At 48.6% G+C, this 21748-nt stretch overlaps 1 protein-coding gene and 1 long non-coding RNA gene across 2 annotated transcripts in view; one reads left to right on the plus strand and one right to left on the minus strand.

The window, feature by feature from the left end:
* Mxra7 (matrix remodeling associated 7) overlaps positions 1 to 21748 on the plus strand; it is a 32507-nt gene that overhangs the window by 3972 nt on the left and 6787 nt on the right. The window contains exons 2-3 of the mRNA XM_034504521.2: positions 13558 to 13615; positions 17613 to 17706. Of these exons, the coding sequence (XP_034360412.1) occupies positions 13558 to 13615; positions 17613 to 17706 (152 nt within the window). The remainder of the gene's footprint in view (positions 1 to 13557; positions 13616 to 17612; positions 17707 to 21748) is intronic.
* LOC117710025 (uncharacterized) lies at positions 15216 to 17736 on the minus strand. The gene is made up of 2 exons (XR_004607036.2): positions 17597 to 17736; positions 15216 to 16759 (listed from the first exon to the last, which is right to left on the minus strand). It is a non-coding gene; the product is annotated as an uncharacterized LOC117710025 (long non-coding RNA).

Genomic DNA, 21748 nt, shown 5'->3' on the forward strand with positions numbered 1-21748 from the left:
GAGAGAACCACTTCCCACAGTTGTCCTCTGATCTACACATGCGCGCGCGCACACACACACACACACACACACACTAAAAAGTTGAATTTTTTTTTTACATTTAAAATTCTTATTTAAATGTATGAGTGCTTCGCCTGCAAGTGTAGACCTGTTACCCATTTGCCATCTGTACCTTGTGCCCTTGGAGGTCAGAAGAGGGCACTGGATCTCTGGAGCTGGAACTGGAGTTTAGGATAGGTTGTTAGCCACCATGTGGGTGCTGAAAACTGAACCCATGTTCTTGCAAGAGCAGCCAGTGTTCTTAACCTCTGAGTCATCTCTCCAGGCTCTAACATTTTCTTAATAAAATAATAATAATAATAATAATAATAAAGCAGAGACTGAAGAACACCCAACCATGGACAAGGGGGAGTTCCCGGAATAGTTTTCTGCCGTGTAGATTCTTAGTTTTTGAGAACTCAAGAGTTTGGAGATAAAAGCTCAAAACGCGGAAGTCCCTCCTCCTCCAGCACTGTTGGCTGCTGGTCTGCAGCAAGCCTCGGTCTGGCTCAAACCACCCACATCTCCCACTCCTGGGGAATCCAAAACTGGCCTACACTCCGGACGAAGCCTTGAAGAGATTTTAGAAGCCGCCCACCTGTCGTTCCTGTGTGCGAGCGTGTGTCAGCAAGTGGTCTAGGCCCAAACTTCTGTTAAGTTTGTTTGTCAAAGCCATCCAACCTGGGTTTCCTGGATGAATGACAACATTCTCCGACCTTCTTAGGTCTGACTTCCCCAATCTCTTCTTGATTTTCTTCTCTATCTTAAATCTGTTTATTCTGAAATGTAGCGGGTGGACTTCAGCCCGGCCTCTGACCCAGGGATTGGGTAGAGTGCTGATGGCTGCCCACAGGGCTTTTGTGTGTTTGTTTCATTCTGGTTTTATGAAGCTGGTCTCCTCTAAACCCTGTCATGAGAGTACTACCCAAAACTGTTAATCTGATGGGACTGAGTCTGTCATGCCTGTTCTCTTTGGAGTGGGTTTGCTTAAGGCTGGCAACTGTGCCCTTGCCTGGACTATGTACTTAGAGCCTGGAACAGGGTAGGGGTCAAGGGTGTGGGTGCTAGCCATAAAACTGATGAGTTGGTCCATCTTGCACTCTCAGTCTGCCCCCCCTTCATTCCTCTCCCACCCTCCCTGCATAAGCTAGTTTCTTACCCAGCGCATACATGCGTGTAAGCATGCCCTCATGCTTAGAGACTCTCCTCCCCCTGTCCCTCTCCTTCTCCCTCCCCCTGTTAGAAGGTTCATGTCTGTAATATCAACTGAAGGGCTTAAGGGTTCACCATTGCTGTCCTGTAGAGCACTTGGGCCACCATTGTCCTGATGATAGTGAGGGACAGCCATGTCCACTCATGAAGCCCTCTCCCATCTCCCATGGTCACCCATCTTCCTCAGGTGTCTGTCATAGTCTGCTCTCCCCACACCCACCCCTAATTTCTCCTCCTCCTCACTGCTCCCTACTGAAACCCAGACCTGTCTTGCCGTCCTCTTTTTTCTGCCTCCAAGTTTTCTTGCCTGTCTCCCAGGGCCTACTCCCAAAGGACCAGCTCCCCTGTAGCCTTGCTGGCTGCTGTTCCATGCTGGGCTCTTGCAGGCTGCCTGCTAACCTTTCCCAAGGCTCCTGCTGCCCTGGGCTGCCCAGTTCCACCACCTCCCAGCTTGCCTTTCATAACCCAGAAGCCACATCTCAGCTTCCTTGCTTGAAGGGCTTTGTAGCTTCTGCAGGAGGGTTCGGGAACTCCATGATGGACAGTTCTCCCTGTTCTCACTGAGCCCACTGCTGTCTTCCCGGCGCTCAGGCCTATGTCCAGACGGTCATGTGTCGACTGACTGCCTGGTGTACCCAGCCTAAAGCCCTGCTTGCATCCTGTCACCATGTCCTTGACCACGTTAGCAGATATAAATCTCTCAATCTCTCTCTGTCTCTGTCTCTGTCTCTGTCTCTCTCTGTCTCTCTGTCTCTCTCTCTCTCTCTCTCTCTCTCTCTCTCTCTCTCTCTCTGTGTGTGTGTGTGTGTGTCTCACATCATCCTGTTTGGCTCTCCTCAGAGCACTTAACCAGCATGAGGTCATCTTTTATTTTTGAACACATTGTGTGTGCAGAGGAATGCTACACACAGGAATGAGAAAAGGCCTTAAGTCCATGGTGTTCACCACCCCTTCCCCGCTTCTAGGACAGACCTACCACACACCAGGCACCCATGCAGTCTTGAAAATAAAGAATGTGTAAAACCCACAAAAAGCAAAACAAAACCTTGCTGCTGGTTCTTCTCTGAAGACAGGCTCAGTCTCCCTGTCTCTAACCTCAGTGGGAGCAAGGCATTTTCCTTCTCTCCCTGCCTCTGGCCTAGCTGGCATCCCCCTGCTGCAGAACTTACTCCCACGCTATGGTTTCTGCTCACCCCCAGCCCCTAGGTAGACTGCTCTGTAAGGAGTGAGCTCCCCAGTACAAGAGTTGTTCAAGGAGAAACTGACACCTGTTTTACAGTGTTTTACATTGGGTTCTGTCCATATGATCTGTGGGTTCTGGTGTCTGCTGAAGTACTAAGTACTTCTCTCCCTCTTTGGCCTGACACAGAGCTCAGAGCACAAAGGCAAAGAGAGCTTCCCCATACAGGGAAGCCCACTTACTGTCCTTCAGTTCCAGGGTCCAAAACAGCTCTGAGCTGTCAGAGCCTGTCATCTGGGAGACCTCTGGCCAGACTGAGGGAGTCAGGACCCAGGAGTGAATGACAAAGGACAGATCACAGACCCTAAAGAATGGTGTACTTAGCTGGTGCCATATGCTTGTAATCCAAGTACCTGGGAGGCAGAGGCAGGAGGATAGAAGCTTAGTGTTAGCCTCAGCAAGTTCGAGGTCAGCCTGGGCTACTTGAGACTCTGTCTCAAAAATAACTTAAAAACTTGTTTTCGGTTTTTTAAAAGATGGCTCCTTGGTTAAAAGCACTGGCTGCTCTTCGAGAGAACCTGGGTTTGATTCTTAGCACCCACATGGTGGCTGACAACTGTCTGTCACTACAGCTCCAGGGGATCCAATGTTTTCCTCTGACCTCTGTGGCACTGGGCATGCCTGTGGTACCAGACATACACACAGGCACACATCCATACACATAAAACAAAGAATAGAGACTATAGCCCAAAGGATTGCCTAGCGTGTTGTCAAAGTAGGAAAAATTAGAAGAGAAGAAGGCCCAGGGCCTCAGGAAGGCCTGAGAGGGCCAGCAGAAAATGGAGAACACGGTGACTCTCAGGGAGGGAGGGGAAGCGTGGGAGTCTGGCTGGAGTCTTGTCTGAGGCAGTGATGTGAGTGTCCAGAAAATGATGCTATTGCCCAGAAAAGCTGGATGGGCATAGAGGGGCAGCTTGGGACAGAACAGATGGTTTGGTTTCCTTGCCCTAAGGAGGATGTATTCCCATCGGTGGCAAGTACAGACTTGATGAGTGGGTCCAAGTGTCCCCCAGAAGCATTGTCTGGGGACAAGGAGGTGGCCAAACTGATCTGCTGGAAGCTTTGAGAAGGGCTCCAGGTTTGAACTGGCTGGTGCTAGCCAGCTCTGCTTTCCGAACATACTGCCTATCTTCCACCCCTCCACACCACCATTCAAAGACGAAAACTGAGCCTTCTGTTAGGGGAGAGACCTGCAGGCGACCTCCTCCACCCCCAACTGCCTTGCCTTTTCTCCAGGAGATAACCCCTGAACAGTTGGGACCAGCTAGCTGGGCATGGTGGCACACACCTTTAATCCCAGCACTTAGGAGGCAGAGGCAGGCCAACGTCTGAGTTCAAGGCCAGCCTGGTCTACAGAGCTGTAGCCGCCCGCGGCCACAAGTCAACTGGATTCACCTGAAAAGGGGGCTGGGAATGAAGGGGGAAGGAGGGCGAGAAGAGATGAGGCCAAGACAAAGTTCTCTGATCAAGGCCCAAAGCTTTAATGTTCGGCTCTCAATTTAAAGGGGAAGACCCAACCCACAACCCCTCCTGGTTTCAGATGGGTGGGATAATCCATAGTCCATTCCAGGTCACGACCGGAGATGTCTCAGGGCAAGCCCAGGGGCAGTTCTGCTGTGTTCCGGGCAGCCAAGGTGGGTAACTCCACCTAGATCCCGTCACTTGACCTTGCTGTGGCAACCAAGGTCTCAGTCCTGCTCATGGGGGGAGAGTACAGTTTCCCCCGTTTTGGTTAACTTAAAAAGAAAAGAGAGAGGTGAAACAGGAATAGGGTCGTCGTCGTGATATCTGGCTACTTCCTGCTGACATTGGGGGCGACGTGTCTCTAGGGGGAACCTAGAAGAATGGGTATGGGGGATATAGGAGAGTCGGCTGTGTCCTGCTGTCCAGGGTTTATGGAGCCCATCTGAGGATAGGTCAGGAGGAACAGGTCCAGTAGAAGCAGCTGTGTGGGGTACACGACTTCATCCCATCTGGGGTACGAGTAGCCGGGCTTGTTGGGAGAGATCTTTGTGTGAAGGCAACTTATCTGCTTGAGACACAAGGTTCAAACAAGGTTAACAGCAATATGATTATCCAAGCCGAGTAGGAAATAAGGTTGAAAATGGAACTGTTTTAGTATCTAATCCAACTGCTGGTTGACAGAGATCAGATACAAAGTCTATGACTACTCAGGCTGGTAGATATCAACAAAAGCTGTCTGTTTACAATAATTTATAGCCCTCTGTTTCAGTGTTTTTCCATGGAGACCTAAGACTTAGAGCAGGCAAGTAAGCCAGGCCTATTGCTGAATTTTAGGCTTATAGCTGATTTTAGGCCTTCAAAGTTAAGCAGGGCTGTCCCTGAAGTCTCCTCTCTTTTCCAATTATAGAAGGACCGTGGCAATTCTCATCTTACCCAGGCGGGGATAGAGGCCTGACCTCCAGTAATTAAAGGGAACCTTGTAATGGCTCCAGTCCTCCTGTCGTTGTCCAGTAAGGCCTGAAGGTCATACCCGTCCTGATGTCTTTTTCCTGGAGAGGGGATACTTTTGACATCAACCCCTATGCAGTCAGGCTTGTCCCTCAGGGAACCCAGAAACATATTTTTAACTTTTATTTATATTCCCCTGCAGTGCTTAGCCTCGCAGCCTTAGCAAGAATTCAGATTGCCAGACAGAGGGGGTTCTGGGTGGCCCCTCTCCGCTTGGGGCGGAAGTCCCCTCTTTTAGGTTGGATGGAGATGAGACTTGGGAACACCCTGGATAGAGTAACAACCTTATCTAGAGTCTTGGGTCCTCCATGGCTAACACATGATAATGTGTCTGACTAAATTTTGTCATCAGATTCTTCATTATCAGAATCATAATTATTAGGCTCAAGATCTGTGTCTACTTGACGGACCAATCTTTCAGGCAGCCGTCGGGCTCCATTTTCTTTTTCTGAAAAAATACAGACTGATCCACGACCCCAAATTAAGACAGGGTCAGGACCATTCCAAGAATTAGTTAGGGGGTCTCTCCATTAGACCCTGGAAGTGACTGGATGCCAGTGGCAATCTGCTGCAGACTGACCTTTAACATCAGTTTGCAGAAAATTTAAAAGAAATAACACAAAAGCAAGATGTGCTTTTGGTGATCTTGGAGGGTATAATTCTCCCCCCCTTTTTAGTTTAAAAAGCCAACCTTTTAGAGTATTTGTAAAATCAGGGAAGAAGCACCAATAGCTGTTTTTCCCACACTCAGAGAGTTATAAAGATATTAAAGTCTCATAACCTCTTTCACAATTTTGAGGATAATAAGGAATTTCAATATTAAATTGTCAACAAAATCTCTCAAATGTTTGACTGTAGTCAAATAACTGCAATAGCCAGTTCCATTACCTATCTTAGTCTGGTATGGAACACCAAGCACAGGGAAATAATATAGGTAATAAATAACTAATTACATTTTTAGTTGCTTCTCTTGTTAAAGTAGTTGCAACTAAAAGGCCTAAAAAGTGTCAAGTCACATGTACATATTTTAATTTTTAAAAATCAAAATGAGTAACATCTATTTGCCAAAATTGATTACATAAGACCTCAAGGTTTAACACCAAAATGAAAAAATTGATAATACTGAAAACAAGTTTTTGCAATTTAACTTGCACATTTTTTAGAAATGCCAAATTATTGTATCAAGATGCTGTAAAGAATAAGATAGTATGGCCAACTATTTGTGAGGCCTATAATCTGTCTAGTATACAAATCTGCTCTGGCATTGCCCTGGGGTTCAGGCAATCCAATGAGCTTTTAAATGTTTTATAAAGTTCAGAGACAGTACATGTTTTAAAAGTTAAGCTGTATTTTTATAAATAACTATAAAATTTGAGAATTAGCAATATCTAAAAAAGGAACAATTTTAAGCAATTATAAATTATGAGCCATTTACTGGCTATAAGTATATAAATTGAAAGCTTGATTTTCTAGTATTTTAAACAGTGGCTACAACACATAATTTAATTATTTGTGCTCAAGTAGAGAAAACTCAAGAAAATAACTGCCTTCTCAATAGATGAGGCATCTGTAAATACAGTAAATGTCTTTTCTATGAGCTGCATGCGTAGTAAATTTCAGGAAATATAAAAGCATGCAGAGAAAAACTGTAACAACTTTTGGATAGTGATCACCAAATTTGCTTAAAATGTTTGCCATAATAGGCCAAATATCATTTTTCAATAACCAATTTAATTGCTATTTGGAATAAGGAATAAACATTTTATTGAAAATGTTTTTAGGATTCTATCTTACAATCTTTTATTAACACAAACTTTAGAAGAAGAAGGATGAATCTACATTAATGGTTTTTTGTCAAAGGGCTGCTGTGGACATATGAGTAATAATAACACAAACAGCCAACAACTTTCATAGTCTATATAATTTATCTGTTGATAACTAACAGCTTACTCTACTTTCTGCAAAGCTATTTTTCCTTTAGTTAATTGTCAAGGGGAATTAAGACTTGTATCTCCCTTGAGAATATCAAACATAGGTTCAAATCCTCGTATGGTAAGCTTAAGATGAGGTTTTAGCCAAATAATATCTCTTAACAAATTTTGAAAATCATTAAATGCAAATGAAATTAAAAGCAAACCTTTCCAATAATGTGAGAACCTTGGATTCTCAATTACCAGCAAATCTACTAAATGCAAACCTAACACCTTACCAGAAATGTAAAGGAATGGTATAAAAACAATCTTCTAGATCTATAATAAATATATACATATTTACTGAAATGGCAGCTGGAGTAGGCAAGTCAGGCTGTGATGCCCCATTAGTTTTATAAATCTTAAGTTTAAACTTTGTTTTGGATTAATTCAATAACCAATCTTTTTTAGCTGAGTGAGAGTATCAGATGAATGTCAAGCTGAAGGCAATCTTCTAATTGTTACTACAGAACTTAAGATTAGGTCTCTTGCTAGTGATAGACTGAACCCAATATATATTAGAGGAACCAAAGCCATCTTGTCCTTTCTCTTTCTTAACAATTTGGAAGGAACTAGATGCAAAGGAACAAAAAAACAAGTTGAACAATTCTTTTTCCAGCAGGTAGTTACAATGCCATGGGCGGAGCAGCCATTATTTAAATTTCTCCAGCATAATCATTACAACTCTTGGCCCTGAAGCTGACCCTTCCAAGGAACAAACAAGGCAATAAACAAATTCCAGAAAACACCCTTCAAGGGGCTGGTCAGGATGACCAAGGCAAAAAGAGTATTTGTCACACAGACTTCTGCTGCACCCATTGTATATCAACTTAATTCAGATGTAAATGTTTTTAATCTTGGCCTATATCCTGAGGCCTAGCCCAGAGATTATCTTTCCTGCACCAAGGACAAATTTCTGTCTTGTGACAGGATTATTTGCTGGTGCGTGTTTTTGAGAGTCATTTTAAAAATGACTTGAATCTCCACATTTTAGAAACATCTTTTATCTTTACGGTTCTGTGCAAGCATTGCTTGTACAGTGGTCCCTTGTAAGGCAGACAGACCCTGATGGTAAGAGGGCCCAATTTTAGCGCAAAGACGAAGTCTCCAAGTAAGTCTGTCTTTGCTTTGTGCAACAGGCTGCACTAGCATTCTCATAAGCCAAATGAGTAACAAAAGGAATTCCTGTTTGAGGATCTCCAAAAATTCTACCAGCTGCTTTCAGCAGCCTGTCTATGAATTTCTGGAATGGTTCCTCAGAACCCTGTTTAATACTGAATAAATTTCCACTAAGATCCCCTTTAGTAGGTTTCAAGCACAGCAGGCAACCATTGCAACCTATGTATGCAATCCTGTAGGCAGTTTAACCTGATTTAGCATTACCTTCACATTAACCTTCTCATAGAAGCATGTTAAAATCCCAATCTGCATTGCCTGCCTGGGCAATCATCATGGCGGTTTTCTTACTGGTATCACGCCATTTTGAGCTCCAAAGCAAGTAATCTCCTCCTAACAAAGTAGCCTTACATATAGTTTTCAAATATTTGAGCATTAAATTTGCTTCTACCACAGTATCCAATAAAGCTTGTGTGAAGGGGTCATTAGACCCATATTGTGCCACAATTGTTTAACTCTTTTATTTAACTCTACCTGCTATAGCCTTTCTTCTATAAACATAACTGAGTCAAAAAATTTTCAAGCTCACGATTCCTGTCAGCTGCAGCCAAAGGAATGTTGGCAATTAACCACATTTTTAAGCTTCCTTTGCAATATTAGCATAACCATAATTTTTTGAAACAAAACCAATTTTTAACAATGTAAGCAATCTATTTTCTCTAAAATCAACACCAAGTGGATTACCTTACAAAGTTTGGCTGCAGTTCTTATATATGAATGCACGATAGTGCAGTCTTTAATATCTCACTAAATAGACATTGCTTTTATATCTTTTATACATCTGGTCTTTGAATGACTAACCCTGTGTTACCAGTTTTAAGCCAACTTTTTGTTACCAAAGTTGTAAATTTTTAATCAAACCCAATAACTTATAGGCCAATAATTTATAACCAAGACATGAACATATTTGTACCTTAAAACCAATTACAAACAAAAATGAAGTAACAACACATCTTATATATTTAAACGAAACAAAATTTCTCGCTTTTTCTAGCCACAATTCTAAAATAAAAGCACCTTGTCACAGAGATTCTTCCAGGACAAACAACTCTTAACTTCCTTATTTAATCCAAGAAACCTGCCTGTCCCTTAAAAAGCAGCCTTTCCAGCTCAGCTCAGCTCCCAAACTTTTAGCTACAGGTGTTAAGCAAACTTAGCTGCTGCTCTGCATATTAAAACTGCCTTTGAAAACCAAGTTAAACTAGACCAAGTGTTGAATCAAGCGATTTTAACGATCTTTTAAACATTAAACATAGAACATAAAACATAGACGACCAATCATTCATACAACGAGGCATGTGGACAGAAAACACAATGAGACACACGTGGACATTGGTGCACCAAGGACAAGACAATAAACAAAGAAAGCAGAACTAAGGATTTCTCTTACTTTCTCTTAGTCTAAAACGTCTCCTGAATTTTCTCTTGTTCCTAGGAGAGCTCTGAAACAGCCTTTCCATTCTTTTTGCTGGCATAACCCAGAGAGAGAACAACTGCTTTTCAAAACCCGTTCTCTCTCTGAAGTTTAAGATCTAACACTTTATCCCTTTCTTTAGGAGATGTAGCTGTGGCTGCTTTTTTAGTTTTCCAATTTCTTCTAACCCTGCTCTTTCTCGTCTGAGGCAGCTCTTGAAGGCTGCGGGCATCTGCCAGTCTCCTATCCCGAATTCACTGTCACCCCTAGGCAAAGTAGGCATCGGGTCAACACCTATTTGACCTAGACCTATACCTATCCCTCACAACGCACTTCCTGCAAACATGGCCTCCTAAACTTACCTAGCGCTAGATTCAATATTGTTTGCTACTTCCTAAGTGCGCGGGATACATTCTTTTATTACCTTTTTCCATGGGGCCCCACCTAAGACAGTGTTTCCTCAGCTGGTACCCGTTTTCAAGTCCCACGATGGCGCGCCAATCTGTAGCCGCCCGCGGCCACAAGTCAACTGGATTCACCTGAAAAGGGGGCTGGGAATGAAGGGGGAAGGAGGGCGAGAAGAGATGAGGCCAAGACAAAGTTCTCTGATCAAGGCCCAAAGCTTTAATGTTCGGCTCTCAATTTAAAGGGGAAGACCCAACCCACAACCCCTCCTGGTTTCAGATGGGTGGGATAATCCATAGTCCATTCCAGGTCACGACCGGAGATGTCTCAGGGCAAGCCCAGGGGCAGTTCTGCTGTGTTCCGGGCAGCCAAGGTGGGTAACTCCACCTAGATCCCGTCACTTGACCTTGCTGTGGCAACCAAGGTCTCAGTCCTGCTCATGGGGGGAGAGTACACAGAGCTAGTTCCAGGATAGCCAAGGCTACACAGAAAGGCCCTGTCTTACTGTCCCCTTCCCCCAAAAAAGAGTTGGGACCAGACTGAGCTCCACCTGCCTGGCAGAGCTGCCATAATCTAAAGCCAGTCCAGATAAGCATCACACCTGGGTTAGCTTTGGTGGCTACCACAGGGTCCTGCTGATCTTTTGGTAGAGTCATCTCCTGGGACAACATATGTGTACATACTCTACTGCACGGATATGCACAGACACACATACATATACAGGCATACACACGGACACAAACACAGACATACACACACAGATACACACACAAAGACACACACACATACCACACACAGATACACATACCACACACAGACACACATACAGACACACACACAGACACATGCACACACACACACACACACACACACACACACACACACACACACACACGCTTTGCATTGATCTAATTGTCCAGAAGCCTGCCTGTTCCATCCTCTGCAGCACTGGCTGCCTGGCTGCCTGGCTGCCTGGGTCTTTGGGGATGCTAACTGGAGACTCTGTCCTCACTGTCTCTAGAAGAAGCTAACCTGAAACATTAACTCAGAACACAAGCAGTTAAAACAAGAGCATCCGTCCAGTTCTACCGCGCTGAGGCTCAATGGGATGATTGGCGTTTGCTTTGTTTTGTTTAGAAAGCACGCAGGTTTATTTAATACACTGCAGAGAGCAGCAGGCAGGCCAGCAACAGAAACGCCTGCGAGGTGATTGGCTTTGAGCCTCAGTCAGGCCTGCTGGGGGACCAGCCAGGATGACATCAGCCTGTGTTGCAGTCTCTAGTTTCCCCCAGGTTGGTTTACTGTCACCAGAAGCCTGATGTATGGGCCTGCCAGAGTCACTACAGTAAAATGCCGTGGGCCGGGGACCTAAGCAACGGCAATGTCTTTTCTCATAGCTCTGGGGTCCAAAGTTCAAGACCAAGGTGCTGACAGAGTGCATCTGTCCTGGAGCCTCTCCTTGGCGTGCATGGGTCTTTTGTGTGTGCTGGTGTGTCTCTGTGTGTGTGTCTGATAAGGATGGTGGACCTTGGATCAAGACACATCCCAGAGACTGGGCAGATAGCTCAGTGGGTAAGAGCCTTGCTGCACATGCATGATTGAAGACCTGAGTTTGAATCCCCAGCACCATGTAAAAACAAAGTGTCCACATATACCTGTAACTCTAAAACTGAGGGGATCAGAGGCAGGAGGATCACTGGGGTGTAATGGCTGCCAGTCTAGCTCCAGGTTCAGTAAGAGGCTCTGTCTGAAGGGAACAGAGCAGAGAGTGATGGAACACAATACCTGACATGCTTCTCTGGTCTCTACACACACACACACACACACACACACACACACACACACACACACACACACACATCTTTCCTGATGGCTTTATTTTATTTTTGAGACAGAGTCTTGCTATGTAGCTCTGGTTGACCTGGAACTCACTAAGTAGATCAGGCTGGCTAAGAACTCATAGCCATCCTCCTGCTTCTGTCTTTGAGCATTAAAGGCTATGAATGGATGCCCAGCTCCGCTTTCTCTTTTGAGACAGGATCTCTCACTGAATCCAGAGTTCCCAGGTTGCCTAGGCTGGCTAGCTGGTCAACCCTGAGGATCTGCCTCTGTCCAGCCCCCACAAACTCTGCACTAGAGTTACTGACACACACAACCATACCCGTCCTTTTCATGGGGGTCCAAACCCAGTTCCTCGGACTTGTGTGCTTTGCCCATCCGCCCAACTCCCTTTTAATTCTTCCTGACCCCTCTGCACAGTCAGCACTCGCACACGCCTCCTCTGAATTCCCTTCGAGGTATACGTGCCTGGTGACTTTGGACTGGTTGATATTATAGCCAATTGATGTCTGCCAGTCTCTAGCGCTGCTGTATGGAATCCCAGATAGGTGGCTTCAGTCTAACAATCCCTTTGGAACGAGACCCCTGTATCACCTGGGCTATCTCCCTTCTCAACCTGCTCACCTCCCGTAGCCACAAAGATACTTCGCTGTGCAAAACTGGAGAGGTGTCTGGTCCCCCAGGACACAGCCTTGTCAGTGCTGGGCAGTGCAGTTTCTACACAGCTAGGCACCAAGTCTTCAAGCTGCTAAGTAGTGGGCACTGGCCCCATGTCCTGAGGAGCTCAAGGCCCCAGAATTCACCGCTTGGGACCCATTACTTGTGAAATCTTTGTTTCCAGGCTCAGCTTGCTGTTCTGTTTAGGGCCTCCCCCTGTACAGGCTGGCTGCTTCTCGAGGTATTCAGGGCACCCCAGACCTGCACCAGTGTTTGTCTCTACTGCGGCAGTTCAGTTCCACCCACGGGCTCCCCCTCAAACCTCAAGTCTCCACTCTGGCCCGCTAGGCTTCCAAGCCAGGTCCTCGGGCCTCTCTTTGCCTGCCCACACCCTCCAGTCCCACATAGCTAGCCAGTCACATGTCTCTCTCATCCTCAAACATTCCTGAAGTTGAAGTCACTCCTTCCTTCCACCAAGGCCATCCCAGGACGGGATGCCTCTCTCCAGCCATCTGTTTATTGAATCCATGTGTGGGAGAGACCAGGAGAACGGGGCGGAATTCCAGATTGGGGTAAATGGTCACTAAACTGACTGGAGACAGAAATGATGTTGGAAGAAGCAAGAAAAGGCTGCCATCTTGGAATAGCCAGGCTGTTGAGCTGGCCTTGGCCCTGGGTAGTGCATCCAGCTTTCTCAGTGCCTTGGTTTAACTTACTAAAGGCCGCTTACCAAAATGGTGCCTGGGGCTGAAGAGCTAGCTTCCTGGTTAAGAGCACTGGCTGCTCTTCCAGAGGACCTGGGTTCAGTTCCCAGCAACCACATGGTGGCTCACAACTTCTATACTCCAGTTCCAAGGGATCCGACACCCTCACACAGACATATATGCAGGCAAAACATCATTGCACATAAAATAAAAATATTAAAAGGTACCTAAATGCCTGGACAGGCACTACCTGGGAATAGCCAGATTTTGAGGGCTTGAGGTACCCAGAGTCCCCCATCGCCTCCTCCTCCTTACCCCTGAGTTTGCCCTGGCATCCAGCTTCCTCCATGGCAGCTGGTCATGCCCACACTGGACCTCAGAGATGTTTCTGCTGGTTAAGCAGCACTCATCCTTGCTATCGTCCTTCAGGATGAAGACTCAGACAGTGAGATGGGGCCACCCACTGAAGAACCTGAGGAAGAAGACGGTGAGCAGCACCCTCTCCCTCCTGGGCTGCAGTCTTTGTCTCCCCCTCCGCCAGTCTTGCGGCAGTGGGATGGATCTGAGAACTCGGGGACTAAGAGGGTGAGAGGGGCCATGAGATGATGAGACCAAGGCTCTGCTCCCCTTCCCCTCCTTCTCACCTCCCCCTCCCCTCCCTGCCCCCCTCTCCTTCCCTCCCTGCCCACCCTCCCCTCCCTGCCTACCTTTACCTTCCTGCCCATTCTCACCTCCTTGCCCACCTTTCTTTTCCCTCCCCCTCCCCTCCCCCTCATCCTCACCTGCCTCCATTCCTTGTTTGAACTTTTGCTTTTTTGTCTGCAGTGTAAGTATCTTTGGGTGCAGGAGGACCCCTCCCTCCTTAGAAGTGAAAGCTTCGCAGCTTTCCCTGGCTGCTGGGTGTCTTCTCCCTTCTCCCAACCATATCTGTTGTTGTTCTCTGGTACATTTTATTGAGGAGCCTTCCAGGAGAAGGGGCCGGGGTGGCTCAGCTGGGGAGCCACAGGAACACAGGAACCAAGAGGCCCCAATGTATCCTAGACAGACAGACTGGCTGGCTCATCTGCCAGATTTTATTTCCTTCAAAGAGAAGCCAGAGCAAAACCAAACCAAAACAACCAACCAAACAAACAAACAAAAACAAAAGAAAAATGTTCATATTAATTTAATTAATTTTATTAGATAGTACAGCTAGTGCCCAGAGATACTTCTTTTTGCCTGTTTTCTTTTCTTCTTTTTAAGGCAGAACTGGCTGCAGCTTTAAGCCAATGGCTGGCAGGATCCATGGGAAGCAGGGGGCTCAGGAATGAGGTGACTGAGGCTCCTGTGGGTGCCACAGCCAAGAGAGTCCCCAGGCCCTCTAGAGAAGAATAGGGCTGAGGGTTTGTTTCTATTGGTGCAGCCTCTGAGGCACAGGCAGTGGTGGGTGGGGGTGTCAACCCCTGGCCAGTCGGGCCCTTGCTCCCAGCTTCTGGATCATTGAGTAAGGAGTTAACAGCAGCTGTGGCCCATGAATCGATTCATCCCTGTTGTCGTGGGTACCAAAGTCCTGCCAGTGACTGCAGCATGCGGAAGGGATGTTAAAACTGGGTGCAAACAAAGCAGGCACACCTACAGGCCACCATTCCTAACTCAGCTGACAGTCTCACATAAGCCAAACCCTGCGCCCAGCCCCATGCCTGCTCCTGAGTCCTCCCTCTGAGCTGCTGTCCTTGGACAGCCCCCAACACTCATGGCCTCCCATCTATAACCAGGCAGAGGGGAGAAAGGCCAATGGTCTCAGCTGTTAGAAAGAGGCGAGACTGCCCGCTGGCCCCTGCAATAAGCAGCTCAGCCTCCAGGCTAATTGATTAGTGTCGCTAAAATGACTTCCCCAAGCGACTTGATACCTGGAAGAGGAAGCCCCCACCCTGTACGCACTCCCTGGGGACTCTCACACCCCGCCCTCTGGCTCTAACTAAATTGGATTGGGCCCACCGAGTGTGATTAAGTTAAAGCCTGCGTTAGGGCAGCTGTCCTGGCTGGCTGGAAAAGCATCAGGCTGATCAGACTTGTCCTATAAACCAGAACCCAGGCGTGCAACAAGCTGGTGGAAACCTTTTATGTTTATTTTTCTAGAACAGCAGCACAGCCACCCAGACGTTGAGGTTCATTGGTTTTGTCAGTACTGCTTCTGGGTCCAACCTGGGAGCTGCTTGCAAGCTCAGTTGTTATCCCTGGCATGCAGGATATTCAGGGACCTGGGATAAACAAAGACCTTCTCTATGAACGCTGCAGCCCCCGGGTCAGCAGACTGCAGTTGCTCAGGGAAGCTCCCTGACCTCCGGCCTCTTCTGTCCACACCCTGGACTTGAAAAACTCTTGGTTCCTATGAACTAGAGCAGATGGAGTGGGCTATCCTGTGCTATGCTTATTACCCTGGTTAGGATTAAGACTGGCATGCTGGGCACTGCAGAGGAGAGCAGAGGGTTTCTGAGAAGGCAAAGAGCTTCAGACTCCCAGAGGCACCATCTCATCCCAGCAAGAGCCCCGACAGCCAAGCAAACCCCAACTGACCACTATGCTTCTGTCGCCAGACCCATAGGCAGTTTGCTGTCCTGCCTATGGGTCTGAATATATATATTCAGGTATATAAACCCCTCTATATACCTGGCCTGAAATTTGATGTGGACCAGGCTGGGCTGGAACTCACAGAGATCTGCCTCTTCCCACCCCAAAGTGCTGGGACTAAAGATGAACACTACCTGCCCCATCTGCTCTCTTTCAGCCCCCTCCCCGACGTCACTCCCCTCTCTGTCATCACCCTTGTCTGGGCCCAGGTGCTGACTTGAGTCTTCATTAATTGTACACTTGTCTTCTGGTCACCATAGCCACAGAGCGCCTAGAACTGTGCTCTCTAAATGTGGAATGATTTAGGAGCAAAGCAAGTCCTTGTAAAAGGTGAAGGTGGCTTCTCAAGGAAGGCCTCCAGCCCTGGGCAGCTGGCTAGGTAGGACCCAAGTTCTCCTAAGTGAGGCTTGATGAGGGGACAGTCTGGCTCTGTAGAACGTTTGGGTTCTGAGAGAATCCTAATCCCAGTGGCTTTTCTTCCTTCTTGGCAGCATCTATATATCTGAAGGCGTGTGTGAGTGGGGAGCCTGACCCACTGTGAGAGTGTGTGGCGGTGTCTGAGACCCTCAGAGAGGCAGTAGAAAGTTCTAGAATAGCAGCTGGAAGAGGGGATACCAGGATCACTGGGTGTCCCCATCCGCAGCCCGCCTACCTTGACAGGCACTAGATAGAAGCCGGCCAGCCTGCCTGCTGTCCTCAGTCTCAGATACAGGTTGGACTAAGGGACAGTAAAGGCTTTGCTTCCGAGCAAATTATTACATCAGGACGCCAGCTTTCCCATGCTGCCCTGCCTCCCTCTGCTGAGGCGCTGTGTGGAATGCCCTGGCCTTCCTCTGCTCCCCCTCCTCCTGTCAGACCTGCAGATCTGCCCTTCTAATAGTCTGCAGGACCGGGGGCTGCTCTCAGACGCTGGCAGTCTGCCAAGCCCGTTCATTTGTGCATCCCACCATCGCCAGATGTACGCCTTCAATTGCTGATAGCCTGGGGGAGGACGGAGAGACTGGACATCTCTGTCCCAAGCCTAGGAGAAGAAAGAAAAGGAAGGTCTGAGTCCCTGGGGCCCAGCATGTGAATGGTATCTGCTACTGGTCTAATCAGCATAGACTGGGGTTGGTGAGGCCACAGTGGCGCTGGGGAAGCCTTGCAGGCAAACAGCTGGACTGTTGATGCAGACAGGCAGACAGCTCTGGGCTGGCTTAACCTGGCCTGCAGAGGGAATGTCATCTAGAAGATGGAGTAGCACAGGGGCTAGTTTCTCTCTGGCTGTAGCTTGTTGCCTTCTCTGATATCAAGTCTTTCTTTTTTTTTTCCCCCTCTTTCCATGTCTCTTTCTATTTTGTTTTTGGGTAGGTTTGGTTGTTTGGGGGGGGGGGGCAGGGTTGGTTTTTTTGTTTGCTTGTTTTTTTTTTTTTTGAGACAAGGTTGCTTTGTGTATTTCTGGTTGTACCAGGACTCTCTTTGTAGACCAGGCTGGCCTTGAACTCAGAGATTCACCTGCCTCTGCCTCCTGAGTGCTGGGACTCCAGAGGCGTATGACACCACCTTCTGCCCCCCTCCCCCATCTACCAACTGAGCTATGTTGCTGGACTATGTCTTTGAAATTTAATTACGGGAGAACACTTGCCTAGCATGTACAAGGCCCTGAGTTCAATCCATGGCTACAGACAGACAAACACAGACAGACAGACAGACACACACACACACACCACACACACTCACACACAGACTCAGAGAGAGACAGAGACTAAAAGTAACCAGGGAAAGGAGCTAATGCTGTGCATTGAGAGGGCCTCCCCCCCCCCAAAACCCCCATCCCCGAACCCCACCCCCACCCCACCCCCATCATCAATAAACGTACCCACTGTCCCCCACAGGAGCAGCCTTCTCCTTTAAGTACAGCCCTGGGCAGCTGAGGGGAAGCCAGTACAAGAAGATGATGACCAAAGAAGAACTGGAGGAGGAACAGAGGTAGGCCCGCTCCTGGAACACTAGTGTGAGGGTCAAGCAGGGGAGGGCTCCTGCAAGCCCCGCCCACCAAGCCCTCTTTCTTTGTTTTTGTTTATTTGGGGGGGGGGGGGAGCGTCCTTTCTCATCCTGGGAATATTCAGCCTGCTTCAACCAAGGGCAGAAGCTCCCCGGGGAGGCAGCAGGGAGGAAGGGCGCTAGAGGAGAGGAGAGTCCATTTCTTGTATTCTCTCTGCCCGAAGTCTCCCCGACCTGGAAAACAAAGAGTGAGATGCCAGGAAAGGGCCCGGAGCAGCCTCAACTGCTCACTTATGCGTAGAGTCCCTGACAAAACCAATTTGTCACTTGAGGACAGAGCGGGATTCTTGGTGCTCATCCATCTGGCAGCCTCCCTTCTCCGGGCCCCCAACCGTCCCCACCCACCATGTCATTCTCTATCTGTTCCGCTCGCTCTGCGCAGCGCCGCTCTGCTCTCCGCGCAGCTCTCTCCGCGCAGCTCCGCTCTGCGCTCCTCTGCACAGCTCCAGGCAGCTGTGTGGCTTCTGGAATCAGGCCATTCTCCCCTCAACCGCCAGAGCCCCGAGGATGCCGATCAACTTCCCCTCAATGTTTTGTCTGGACTGCATGGGCGGCTGAGGGGTGCTCAGAAGGCAGTAGGACGGTCAGGTGGCCACAGCCCACTGTGCACCGACCCCGCCTGCACCTGCTGCCCCCCCCCCCAGCAGTGTGAGCAGAGCCCCTGCATTACAGTGAAGCCTCATTGAGTCCCAGCACCCAGAAAGGGCTGGCGGGGACTAGGCCCGATTCATGAGGAGTAGAAGGCCGACCAACAGCTCACCCTACCTCTCTAGGCTGTCCCAGGGTCACCAGCATCCCTCCAGTATCACAACTACCCTGCTTGCAAGGTCCTGTCTCCCTATCAAGATGCTGAGTGCACCCTCTGGTGCAGAGGGATGTCAGTGCAGACACAGGCGGGAAGAAACCCTTGCTATGGGAGAGCCCCTGACTCTCTGTATGAGGACGCTGCCTCTCCTTGTGACCCGGTTTGCCACCTTTATATTTCAGGATTGAGCTGACCTCTGACCTCACCTCCCTGTAGCGAGCCCCCTAGTCCCGGGCCACAAATGTTCTTGCAAACCCTTGTGGTAAGGAGGTTGGTTTCGTAGACTAGCAGTGCTCCCTTGCGTTGTCCGCTATGTGTCCCCATGCCACTGACGTGGTCTAAGCCCCTCCTCCACCGCCTCCATAACCAGTGAGCGCATTTCGTCTCCTCTGAACCCATCTTGTTCTTTCTATGCATGAGGACTCCCAGACACATAAAGAACTTTTCCTAGGGGAAAGGTTCCCCGAGGTCAGCTGATACAGGTGCAAGTGTACTAAGTGGGGACCATCCTCTTTGAGACCTGGGCTGCCATGGGGATGTGCATACATCTTGTGAGGTGCCCGACGTAGCTTTGTCTCACCCAGAGAAGAGGCGGTTGGCTATACAGTGCAAGACAGAGACCCTGAGAGGGGCTGCACTCCTTCCCATGGTGCAGGACAGCCAGGACTGTTGATCTTCAGAGCTGGGCCTGCAGACCAAGGCTGAGGTCTCCTGTGGTCCACCCCCTGCTGGTGTTAATCCAGAGGACAGACAAAGTCATTTTCCTGAGGCTGTTTCAGAACTCCAGCGCCAGAGCTGAGGTGTTGCCACAGATCCAGCCCTGGCTGGAGAGGAGAGAGAGGGCAGGACACCCCTGCCATCCTAAAGGTTCCCGGGGTGGGGCCTTGGCAGCACTGTGGCCCTATTCTATCCACTCAGGTTAATGTACTGTAGGCCTTGGGGGGCTGTCATAGTAGGAGAGCAGTTAGATCTCAAGTCTGGGGTCTGTCACTGTTCCCTGTCAGAGCTGAGGCCAGAAAATGAAAAAGGCAAAGTTGCTTTTATGTAATTTTCAAAGACAGCAGACTCCTCACTGCCCGAGTGCCTTCTGCTCCAAGTCTCTGGGAGTCTCCAGACCACCCATAATGCACTCTGGCAATTCTGTGAGCTGGAGAGTTGCCAAGGAGCTGCTCCTGCAGTGACCCCTCCTCTGCACAGGGAAGTCCTCACAGTGTGCAAGAGGGGCCTGTAGAGGTCCCAGCAGGGTCTGAATTCATGTTCATTTCATTGCCCTACCCAGCATGCTTCCTGTGACTCTCCCATGCCCGGCTCACCTGACATCTGCTTGCTCCCTCCCATCCCTGCATGCAGGCCCAGCCGCAGGGACATCCCCTGGGCACACCTCTGTGCCACGTCTGATGCTGGGGGTTGCAGAGGCTGCTCAGGTTGGCTTCGCCCTTCTGTCTCTGGGTTTGGAAGAGGAGATAGCTACAAGACAGATCTGGACCCAACTGAATTTGGGGGACAGCTCTAGAGCTATCCCCTGAAAAATAGCACAAGTGTATTTGCTGGCTCAGCAGATAAAGATGCCTGCTGCCAACCCTGCTGCCTGCCGACCCGAGTCTGATCCTCAGACTAATTTGATAAAAAGGGGAGAAGCAAGTGGTAAGGACTGTCCCCTGAGTTCCACATGCACACAAGGCATAATAATAAAAATAAAATAAAAATAATAATACTCATCCTTGTTACCATCAAACTAATGAACTACTCTCTCAAGCTGGCAGGGTGCCTGTCAGACCTGTTCCTACCAGGCTGCCTCTTTCTGCTTCTAGACTGATAAACAGGCAAGCACCTTGTTAGCAGGTAAATGGTGCGCTGTCTCCCTCTCACTTTGCATCATTATCTGGGCCACCGCAGCTGCGCCCAGAACCCAGCTCTGTGGCGACTCCCTGTTCTGTTCTCCTCAGGCTTGATCACAGGTCCTCAGGGAGTGGCACTTAGGAAACTCGATGTCCCCGTTGGGTTCCCATACGATCTCAATGGAGACTTTCTGCCCCTGCATCTGCTCAGACAAAACTCCTGTCCAGGGCCTGGGGAGAGAGAAGGCAGTAACTGCTTAAGTCTCAGCTGCTCTGCACGCTAGCCTTTTCGAAGTCCCTCTGGGTGGACATGCACACCGCTCCCCTGCTCCCCACATTGGCTCTGTCCCTGCCTCTTTCCGAAGCTTCTCTTGGGGGTGCCACCTCCCTCAATGTGGCTGGGCTCATTGGCTAGCAGGCTTTTGCTCTCCCAAGCCAAGAAGCCTGAATGGCTTCTTATCAGGATATCCCACCTGTTGGGCCCAGAGAGAAAGAGGAACCCAGCTTGTACACTAACTAAGCTGGTGCTGACAGGCCAAGCCAGGCCTCTCGCTGCTGTGGCTGACCAGCTGTAGGTCGGTTACCTTTTCGCTCGTGGAAATAGACAGGACCCAAGAAAAGGATTTCATATGGTATATTAGGCCAGTTAGGGAAGTGGGACCTCATCCCCCCGCCCCCCAGCCTTACCCTACAGTTCAGTTCTTGCATGAGTCCAACAGCAGAAAGTATGCATTTCCTTCTGCTTCCAGCAGAGGGCACCAAAGGCACACAGTCAGACTTTAGATCGGTGTCCAGGCTTTTGGCCCTTCTGAGGAACCTGCAGGGTTAGGTCCAGAGCCCTCACAGCAGACGAAGACCCAGGCAGCAGGAAGCAAAAATTATCCAAGGCAATAAGAATGCTGTCAGCGTAACCACACTGCCAAGGTTTAGCAAGCTCACTGAGCACCGTCTCAGAAGCTGGAAGTGGCCAGCGACCACCTGGCTGGGGGCAGGGTGGGTGGGGGGACTAACAAAGCTGTGTCACTGCAAGGTATGAGGAGCAAACTGCTGGTCTAAGAAAGTAGCAGAGTCTACCATGGCCTCTGCAATTCCAAACATCCTCCTCCTCATCCCTGTGCCCGCTCTCCTGTCCTGTGCTGCTTCTAAAATCAACTGAGCAAGATACATGATCTTTCTCTCCCTGTTTCTCTTTACAGAACGGAAGAATAATGAAGGTGTCCTTAGCCTCCTCCTGAAGGCTTTCTTTCCTTTTGACATCCTAAAAGCTTGAGAGATTAAAAAAAAAAAAAAAAAAAAAAAAAAAAAAAAAAAAGCTGCCTCTTCC

The sequence above is a fragment of the Arvicanthis niloticus genome, chromosome 6 (genome assembly GCF_011762505.2).
Source record: "Arvicanthis niloticus isolate mArvNil1 chromosome 6, mArvNil1.pat.X, whole genome shotgun sequence".
In the NCBI taxonomy this organism is placed as follows: Eukaryota; Metazoa; Chordata; class Mammalia; order Rodentia; family Muridae; genus Arvicanthis; species Arvicanthis niloticus.